The sequence below is a fragment of the Andrographis paniculata genome, unplaced genomic scaffold (genome assembly GCF_009805555.1).
Source record: "Andrographis paniculata isolate CXL003 unplaced genomic scaffold, ASM980555v1 Contig82END, whole genome shotgun sequence".
In the NCBI taxonomy this organism is placed as follows: Eukaryota; Viridiplantae; Streptophyta; class Magnoliopsida; order Lamiales; family Acanthaceae; genus Andrographis; species Andrographis paniculata.
In genome coordinates, this window is record NW_026137620.1 from 368,136 (window position 1) to 379,234 (window position 11,099).

The window sequence follows — 11,099 nt, forward strand, 5'->3', positions numbered from 1 at the left end:
ATTTTTACTAATATATTTTAAAATTATTTACTAATTACACTATATATCTAAATTCGTGCTTAGTTAAAACACCGTTATTGTATGCTAAGTAAATAAATATTCGACCAGGAGGAGCTCCGGGGTGCGGTGGACCCACTACAGTAAGGTCCAACAGACAAATACTCCATAATGCTAGATTACATCATACCACTTAAATTCGTACACCCGGATCCATGATCCCAGGAGCTCCGTACAGCCTGAAGAGTAGGGAGCTCCAGGGTTCAGCAACTCCAGAGTATACGGTCATATAAATACCTTACCCACTGGATCTGTGCTCCAGGGACCTTCCAAGTTCTCCACCCACTCATCCCCTACAAACGCCTGCTCTTTCGTTACAACCGCCGTACATGGCGGCCGAAACAGAGAAGAGCCCCAACTCATCGCGATTCGCCGCCATTGATGACTTCTGAGAGCGCTTGCAATGTGCAATCGCCGCCTGAATCGGATTCTCCATCTCCGAGCAGCTCTTCATTAATATCTGCCGATAATTCAAATTAGGAGCCGAAGAAATTACCAGAGAAGAGGAGGATATGGAGCAGTTTTTAGGCTTCGATAGCCTCTTAAAGGCGCCGGAAAACGACCGCCGGTGATTCGCCTTGCTTCCTCTCCGGCGAAATTCGTTTTCCTCTGAAACATTGTGGTGGTTGTTGTTGTTGATTTCCTTTTTATACCTAATTTGACCAAACGGCGTCGTATCGCTTCTGAAATTGCCGTTTCCACCGCTTTGCTTACCAGGCTTCGGAACCGACCGGACTTTGCTGCTCGCGGCGGCGACGGCGGCCGCGGCGGAGTACTCGCTCGAACAACCGGCGGATTTGGTGAACAGAGACTTTATATACCGCCAATTGAGCTTCGATCCGATTCCTCCTTCGCTGGCGGAGGATTTTTTACCGATTTTAGATCTGGATTTGGCGTCGTGCAGATCTGAGAGATAATCGAGGAAATAATCCGCCGGATTCAGCTCGGCGCTGACGTGGCAGGAGGCGGACGGCGAGATATTGCAGGATTCGAACGGAGTGTTGGCCGCCGGCGTGCTGAAGAACTCGTGGTCGTCGTTTTGGGCGAGGATTTGGAGGCGCGGCGGAAGGTGGAGGGGAAGGAGTTTCCCCATGTAGAAGAGCTCGTCGGCGGGGGAAGCGGAGGCGGAGGAGCTAGAGAAGCTCTGGAACTCGAATTCCTTGGCGGAGCTGGAGCGGTGGTGGCAAAGAGAGTAGCTGAAAAGCGTCGCCGCCGCGCCGGCGTTTTGTACCTCCATGTTGATGAAATCTTCTTCGGAGGAAGAGAAACTGCTGCGCAGATTTGGTTCCATCACCATCCGGTTATGAATTCGGTTTGGTTTGTCTCTACTCATATTTATATGCAGATGAAGTGAAGCACCCCGTTTGCATGCGCCTATGCACGTGCTTTTTATTTTTATTTTTATATTTCGATATAAAAAAAATAAAAATAAAATTGTAGTGGTTCCTAATGTGATAATTATGTCATTGTCCTTTTAATATTTATTAATTACTCCATTGGTTCTCGTCTTTCTCCTACGGTCATACTTTTTCATTGTATTTAATATTAAATGTATTTTTATATTTTTATAATTTTTTTTGTACAAATATCTTTCTATAATATTACAAGACACTAATGAAGTAATTTTGTAATTTTTTCTAATTTGTACTCCGTTTTGATGTAAGAATTAAAATTTAAAGATCAACACGCTAAATGAGACCCTTAGAGCGGAGATAGTATTTTTTTTTAATCGTTTTGAATCAAAGTTAATATTATTTATTTGATACAATTTCAATAATAATATATTATTTTTTTCACAAAATATTACATCAAAATACTATTTAAATAAAAACTCAAATTACTATGTCATTTCAAATCAATTTCAAATATAATCAAATAAACCAATGTATGCTAAATTTATATATTATTCATTATACTCATTTTATTTGTAAAAATTAATATATTTTTATTAAACTTATATAAATTGATTCGTGATAATATTAATTTGAATCCAAATCAAACATACTCGTAATATTATAATTATTTTGATATACTATAAAAAGTTTGCACATACAAAAACAAAAAGAAAATCACAATTATTGTATTGTTTAGAATTTGATTTTTACTTCCTCGGTCCTTTGTCATTTCTTTTTTTAAAAAATATAATTATACACTTTAATCACATTTTAATTCATAATTTATATTTTTTAATTATTTTAATCTATAATTATTTTAATTAAATTATAATTATTTTTACTAATATACTTCTTAATTATTTATTAATTACATAATACCTAAAACTCCGTATCTAAACTAAATTAGACAAATTAGCTAAGCCAGTGAGAGTATGTTAATATAAATATGAATTTGAATCTCATATTTGATAAGAAAAAAAATAAAAATAAAAAATTATGATTGCATGTTAAAAAATAAGAATAAAATCAACTTCTAAAATCAAGAGTTATATGTTTATATTGAAGCTAATATATGATTAGTTCAGTTAATATTAATGGAAAAAAAAAAAAAAAAAAGTTAGTCATTTTAATATAATACTTTTAAAAATTATTATTATTGCCTTAGCAATTATGATGTTTTTTGACAAACCAAGTGATTAGTAATAAATGTAAATATAATTATATGATTAAATATGGTCCACAGGGTACCAAATTGGTGTGTATTTTTGGAATCATTTGTTGATTTTAAAGAAATAAAATATTGGACAACAGTATCACATTAAATACATTTTTTCTCTCACAAAACATTAAATCAAATAATTATTTTTTTGTTTTTTTCCCCAAACTTTCAATTTTCTAAAAATTTCCAAAAACCTCTCAGCTAAACCAACCCTTTGTTTTATACAGTACTTTAAAAATTCACATTATTCAAATTTTGAAAAAGATCACATCAAATTATCTTTAATAAAATAATACATCAAATATTAATTTTTTAATAATTAAAATTTCAAAAACTCAAAAAAATTTAAAAGTATGTGTCTATGTGGACTTAGATTATCTATATAATACTCCCTCCCGTTCCATATTGAATATCTGGGTTACCGTAGACACGAGAATTTAGGATAAATATAATTAGTAGATAATTAAAAATGTATTAGTAAAAATAATTATCATATAATATAAATAATTATAGATTAATGTTAAGATAACTAATTAGTTTAATTAAAATTTTAAAAAATTAAATTAAAAGGTTTGAAATGAGATTAAAGTGTATAATTATTTTTTCAAAAAGATAAAAGTGACATGGAATATGGGATGGACAGAAACAGCAACGTGGACATGGTCGGTGGAACGGAGGGAGTAATGTTTTTATTAAGTAATATTTTTATTTTAAACTTATTAAAATTATAGTATTTGTAAAATAATTTATTAAGAAAATAATAAAATCATACGCCCTTACTATTTAAAAAGGTGACAACACACATATTTAACAAAATTATTGATAATATTATGTAATAAAATAAAAATGGCAATAATTCACAATGGCAACTTGCTATAACTATAAAATTAATCACTGATTTGTCTCATTATCACTTAAAGTCATTAAAAACTCTTTTGCCATCAATTTTAATCATTATGGAACCATATATGCAACAATAATTATTTTGTATTTTATATATGTATCAAAAATGAATTATACATTTCAAATATATAGAGTATTATCTTTATTTTTATTTTTATTTTTGGGTTTTTTTCTATTAGTGTTTTAATTTGAGTGAAAAAAATAATAATAATACTCCTTTTTTTCTACTCCAAATGGGCGTTTCGAAGTTTCGTAGTAGATTAAAAAATAATAATATTTTATTGATTAGTTAAAGTGTGTAAGAAATTTTGATATTTTTGCACTTTATGTATAAAGTAATTGTACGTGTAATAATATGTTTGTAATTTAGATAAAAGTTAAAAATATTTTAATATTAATACTCCTTTCGTCCACCGCCAATCTATCCATTTTTCCATTTTAATATGTCCATCGCAAATGCATTCATTTCCTTTTTTTAATAAATGTACCTTCCACTAAAATATAAAATTACCCCACCCTTTATATAATATTACACAAATGCCATCAAATAACACCACTTAATACCATAAATGTTAAGGGGTATAATAGTCTTTATGTATATCAATTGTACCACATTTCAATATAATACTAATATACTACAATCTACGTGAAAAAGTAAACGAATAGATAGACGATGGACGGAGGGAATATATGATTATTTTTACTAAAATATAAAATAAATATTTTGAAATAATACAGACAAAAATGATAAAATGAATATTTGAGTTTGATACGGAGATAATATATTTATATATATATATATATAGTTTGGTTGAAAATATAAAAATAAGAATACTATCAAAGTGAATAAAACCTTAGTAAAATAAAATTTTAAAAGTAAGAATAAAATAATAATGCTTTATTAACATCTTTTACTGGATTTAAGGCTATCTTTCTCCTTTGTCTCCTTTGTCTTTTTGAGCAGATGAATTCACGTGATTTTATTTTTTATGAGAGTTAAATAATATAAAACATTTTAAGGTTATTTTTATTATAAATTATATTTTATGAAAAATAAAATTAAACAATACAATAATTTTTCCCAATATAAAATTACACATTGGCAACTACTAAATAATATTGAATCAATCAAATATATTTATTTTTATATATGTATTGATTTATTTTATTTTCAAAAGTCCGAGTCCATATGGCAAACGAATTTGTTAATTTAGTTGCATTTTGATTTATTTTAAAAATAGTAATATTAATGCAATATATTTATTATTCACAAAAATATTTAATATATTAGTATAAATCTATTGGACTTTGTTTACTTGATATTTTGTTTATATTATATATATACATTTGCTTTTAAATTTAATTTGAATATATTTTTCATAACAAATACTTCTTCCGTCTCAAAACTATAGTCTTGGTTGTGTTTGGTACGAGATTTAATGAATATTGATATTATATTGATAGTGAGTAAAAAATATAGGTAAAAGATATTTTTGCCTTTGTGAGTGTATTAGTGTAAAAGGCAGTGACAATTATGTAATAATAATGAAAGAGTATGGGTAATTATATAGTGATATGATTACTTATGAAAATAAGAACTATTATTTTGGAACGGACAAAAATAGTAAACATGACTATTGTATTGAAACGGAGGGAGTATTATTATTTGACATAAGAAAACAGCAATAATATTGACATTAGCAATAGTGATGATATAAAGGCAAAATTGCCCATAACTCCCTTATGGTTTCGAAACTCAGCGTAAATTCCCCATCTACTTTAAAAATTGCACGACGTCCTCTTATACTTTAAAAAATATTGCATGAAACCACTTTGTGGTTTCGAAATTCAGCATAAATCCCCATTTTATTTTAAAAAAATTGCATGACGCTCACTTGTACTTTAAAAAATATTGCATAAAACCTCCTGCCATACAAAACATATAGATAGTAAATCATCTTCTTATCACACGAGGAAAGTTTCATGGCGGTGGGGTTTCATGCAACGTTTTTAAAAGTATAAGAGGGTACCATGCAATTTTTAAAATATAGAGAGATTTTACGCTAAATTTCGAAACCACATGCGAGTTATAAGCAATTTTACCTCATATAAATTACATTAAATCACGTGTGGTAATAATTTTCTTAATATAATTATAAAATCAGCGCAACTAATTCAATAATAAATAATACTAATACTGTTTTTATTTCAAATATATTATTATCATTTTAATTTAGAATATCTAAAAGAGCAGCAATATTTGTAGTTTACACACTGTATTTCTTCTTTACTTTCTTATACAATTTATAATAATATTATAAATATAAATTGCTAAAATTGTAAATAAAATAAAATAAATTATACTATCTCAAAAAATCAACAAAAACTACAAATATAAACAATATTGAACAGAAAAAAAATATTATGTAGTACTCCTTTCGTCCCATAACAAAGTATCCATTTTTCTATTTTAGTCCGTCTCATAATAAAGTATTCATTTCCCTTTTTAGTAACTGTACAATCTATCTAACATTACAAATACCCTTATAACTTATAATATATTATACAAATGTCATTACCTTTATATCACACATACTAATAAGGTTATTTTAGTTATTTTTATTTTATTCCTACTATATTCCAATATAATACTAATATTTCTAAAATTATGTGCAAAAAGCAAATAGATATTTACTTATGAGATGGACGGAGTATAATATTAACATCCGACATTTTCTGGTGGAGGGTAGCTCTTACTTTTCTCATCTTTTTTATTATTATTTAATTATATATATACATATATTAATTTTAATTGCATATTTTGTAATGTTTCTTTGTCTTTATACAGTATAATTTTTTATGTACAATTATTGTATAATGAATGTTTATATTGATAATTAATATTTACACAAAATTCTTATTTTTATACACAAAACACAAATATATATATATATATCAAATTATATGTGTAGTTTAAATTTGTTACATTTTAGTAAATATTGTAGAGAATGCTCACAAGAGATGGAAGTGATGTTTAATTTGTGCTTTTGCATTTAATTTTGTATTCTTCAATTTTAATATTGAAAGGGAATAGATAAAAAGTAAAATAGGTATATTATGATAATTTTATTAAGAAGGTAACAAAAATAATAAATAAATAAGTAAAGAACCAATGTATAAATGATTATTATTTGTTAAAATAGATTTAATAAATTATACTTCAATAAAATATTACTAGAAATAGACCATGCATAAATTTAATGGATAATTACAAAAACTAATACTCCATCCGTCTCATAACAAGGTATCAATTTACATTTTGCGTCATTGTACTTAGCGTTAAAAATATTTTTATATTTGTATACTTTTTTATACAAATGTCATTATATTAGTATTATAAGATACTAATAGAAATATTTTTGCAATTTTTTATTGATTTGTAATACGTTTTGATATAATAATTAATATCTAAAGATAACACGCACAAAATAAATAAATAAATCGATACTTAGTTATGAGACGGAGGAAATATAATCTTAAGGGTGGAAGGAATATTTTTAATTTAAAATATTAAATAAATAGTGATCGAAACTTAATGTTTTATATAAAAAATTATACAAAGAAAATCACTGAATAGTAAATTGTAAAATAATGGTCAAAAGAATATTTTTGTAATATGCTAAAAACTATTTTTTTTTAAATATTATACATTTCTTTCTTCTATGCTTTTATATATTACCCTCTCCATCTCCCACAAAATGTCTTATTTATTGTAGGTATAATAATTTAGAAATATTATAATTAGTATGTAATTAAAAAATATATTAGTAAAAATAGTTACTGTATAATATAAATATTTATATATTAAGATTAAAATAATTAAATAATTTAATTAAAATTAAAAATTTATAAAATTTAAAATTTAAAATTTGATTAAAGTATATAATTATTTTTTAAAAAAATAAATAAATTATGTAAAACAATTAAAATGAAAATAATAGACAAAGAAGTATTTTTAAAATGATTTAAAATGTAAAGTAAAAATATTAAACTACTTTAAATAATCTTACTTCAATTTGTCCAAAAGTATTTATTTATTTTTAAATGAATTTTAATTAGTGGATATCGCATTATAAATATATATTTCTTTTTATATAAAATTTAATAAATATTGTATTTTAATATAGATTGTAATAATTTTGTATATAAGACTATTTTATTTTTATGATGTGTAAGGCTGTTGTTAGTATATGATGTAAGTAAATATAAATATGAGAGGATTTGTAATATGTAATGGAATTTATACATATTTAAAAAATAAAATAATTATTTTATATTTGGATAATAAAAAATGATAAAATATATAAAATATATATATAGAAATTGATACTTTGTATTTGAAATACTTATAATGATAGAATGAATAATTTATAGCCTACAAAGAAAGTTGTCTAAAAATGTTCTCACAAAAATTTGAAGGGTTTGTTAATTTTGTATTTTTCGACTAATATAATTTTTATGTTAAATATAAAAAATTATTTTGATAATATAAAAATAATATTAAATTAAAACTTTCTGTAAATAAATAAAATATATATTATATTAATATATGTAAAGTGTATCTAACTAAGTGAACAAATTTTATATTTTTGTAGCAACATTCTTCTAATGCCTTATTCAAGCTCCCATGTATATATATCATTTTTTTTTTTACACAAATTAGATTTTTTTCATCGTTAGATATATGTATAATTTGATTTTAATTAAAATATTAGTATTTATTTACAATTTTATTATCTCTATTTCAATAACTAATAACAATATTTATTATTTTTTTCTATTCACCCCACTTATTTTTATTCTTTATTAACTTTTTAATAAAATTTTCATAATACATCAACTTTAACTATTTACTTCCCATATTTTAAAATCAAAATATTATTATTTTTTATTTTTCATGATAAAAAAAAAATCAATACAGAATTTTAACTATACTTCATTGAGTTTTTTTAGGTTTTTTTCTCAACTTTTCAATATATGAATAATATATATTCAAACTTTGTTATATTAAATATTTTTTCATACCAAATATTAAATTTAATTATTATTTTATTTGAAAATTATTAAAATATTACTCCTTTTATCTTGGTAATCTTAATTTAAATACTAATAAAAATTGTAAAAATAAAAAACAAATCAAAATAAACAATGTCCATTGAAAAAGAAATATGCACGTAACCATAAAACCTACATTAGAATCCATGAAACATGGAAAAATGCAAATTGAATGGATGTGTTTGTTTTTTATTTTTTTAAAAAAATAATAATATTTAATCCGATTTTTATAATATATATTATTTTCTTTTATAAAATATACTATCAAATTATTATTTAAATAAAAATATTACTTTCAAACCAAATTTAAATAAACTCAATTAATTTAAATTAATTTTTCTACTGTTTAATATATATGTTTTTAATAAAATATATTATTTTATTATATAAAATATAATATTTAAATTTAAACTTAAATAAAAATACAAACCTAACCAAAACGCAACAAATAGTTTAAAGGAGAAATTGAAAAGAGAGAGCCAGCAGCCCTAATTTCTGGACGCCCACGACCCAGAAACCCGACACGTGGACCCTCAAAACACGACTTTAGGTGCCTGTGGGAACCACGACTTTCTCGTTTCCAATGCATTAATGAAACACGCTTTCAAGTGTAATCATCACCGTGCCCTTTTCTTTCCCTACAACCTAACCTAAATTCTGCATTGCCTTTTCTAAAGACTGTTTTTCTTGTTGAGTTGAGCTATAATATTTGAGAGGGTAAAAACATCTTAGTTTAGTACTCACTCATTTGTTCAAATTGATGCATACTTTTTTTTTTTTTTTTGGATTATCACTGAAAAATATTCTTATTTTTTTTAAAGTAAAAAATTATTATATTTTTATACTTTTTTTACTATAAAATAAAAAAAGTAACAATTATTACTCACTTTTGTAAAAATTCGTGTCTGATCAAATGAGCACACATTTGTACGACGGAGGGAGTATAAATTTCTAAAAATAGTTTATATTTTATTTATGGTATAGAATTTTTTTTATTAAATTAAAATATACATAAAATATCTTCATCTAAAGTTAATACTACTCTCTTCCACATAAAATATCAATTTTTATGGTTATGTTTGTTCACATAATTTGTCTTTTTTCTTAAATGAATATACATTTTAATCATATTTTAATTTATAATTTATAATTTTTAAAATTTTAGTTAAATTATTAGTTAATTTAGATTTAGTCTATAATTATTTGTATTATATAATAATTATTTTTAACAATATATTTTTTAAATATATTTCTCTTAAAATTTCTTGTCTATAATAAATTGAACAATTTTCATGGGATGGAGGGAGTGTTTAATGGTAAAAAATATTTTTTTTATATAATATTATAAATAAAAAAAGGTTTAAATATAAGTATATACTAATCCAAAAACTTAAGAACAAAAGTAAATTTGAGTAAATATTTTGGAAAATGTCTGATATAGGGTTTGTTGATGGATTAATTTTAAGTAATCATTCTCCATAAATATTATTAAATTAATACAATATATGCGCATTAATACAATATACTATAACATATATATATATACTTTACACACTCATGATAAAATTAATAATTCAACCTAAAATATTAGGTTTTGTTTTTTTTTTTTTAAATGATTTGAAGAGATATTTTCTATATAAAATGTATAAAATTGTGTAGTTAATATAAAAATAATACTCCATTTATCCCATATAAAGAGTAACATTTATTTCTTATATGTAGAGTTTTTAAAATTAGTATTATATTAGGTTCTATTAAAAAAGACAAAAATACTCTTATTAATATTGTTTAATATAAATGTAATGACATTTGTGTAATAGATTGTAAGTTGAAATGATATTTATTATGTTAAGTAGGTAATACAATTACTAAATTAAAAAATGTACCTTTTGTTTTAGAACGAACTAAAATAGAAAATAGAATCTTCCTATGGAACGGAGAGAGAGAGTAAGTACATATAGTATATTAATATTTTTGAGAAAAACATGTGATTTTTTTTTTTTTTTTTTTTTTTTTTTACAAAACAAGCAAAGTCTATACCCCTCAAAGTATCATTTTTATGATTTTTGTAAGTCTCATTATATTAACATAAAAATACTTTGAATTTTTACCTAAATTGCAAGCATAGTATTACACATACAATTAATTTATAGATAAAGTTAAAAAGACAAAAATGTCAAAACTTCTTACACATTTTTACTAATTAATATATTATTATTATTATTATTATTATTTTCAGGGTATTGAGTTCGGCCGGGGGTTTACCTGATGCGCACTTTCGGATAACGACTGCGAATTTCTACATTATAAAAAAAAAATATACTCCCTCCGTCCCAAAAGAAGTATCTTATTGAGAGTTGGCACGTGAATTAAAGAGTAATAGTATTTAATTGAAAGTGGATATAAAATAG

The 11,099-nt window shown here is 24.4% G+C and overlaps 1 protein-coding gene across 1 annotated transcript; it reads right to left on the reverse strand.

Annotated features, from left to right (window-relative positions):
• Positions 1-77: 77 nt before the first annotated feature.
• LOC127241201 (probable membrane-associated kinase regulator 4) lies at positions 78-1,354 on the reverse strand. The gene has a single exon (XM_051260131.1). It carries the CDS (start codon positions 1,352-1,354, stop codon positions 344-346), a length of 1,011 nt encoding a protein of 336 aa, XP_051116088.1. The 3' UTR covers positions 78-343.
• Between the last annotated feature and the right edge of the window lie 9,745 nt (positions 1,355-11,099).

Coding starts and splice junctions, on each gene's coding strand:
- LOC127241201 (XM_051260131.1), bottom strand. CDS start 1,354: ATGGTGATGGAACCAAATCTGCGCAGCAGTTTCTCTTCCTCCGAAGAA.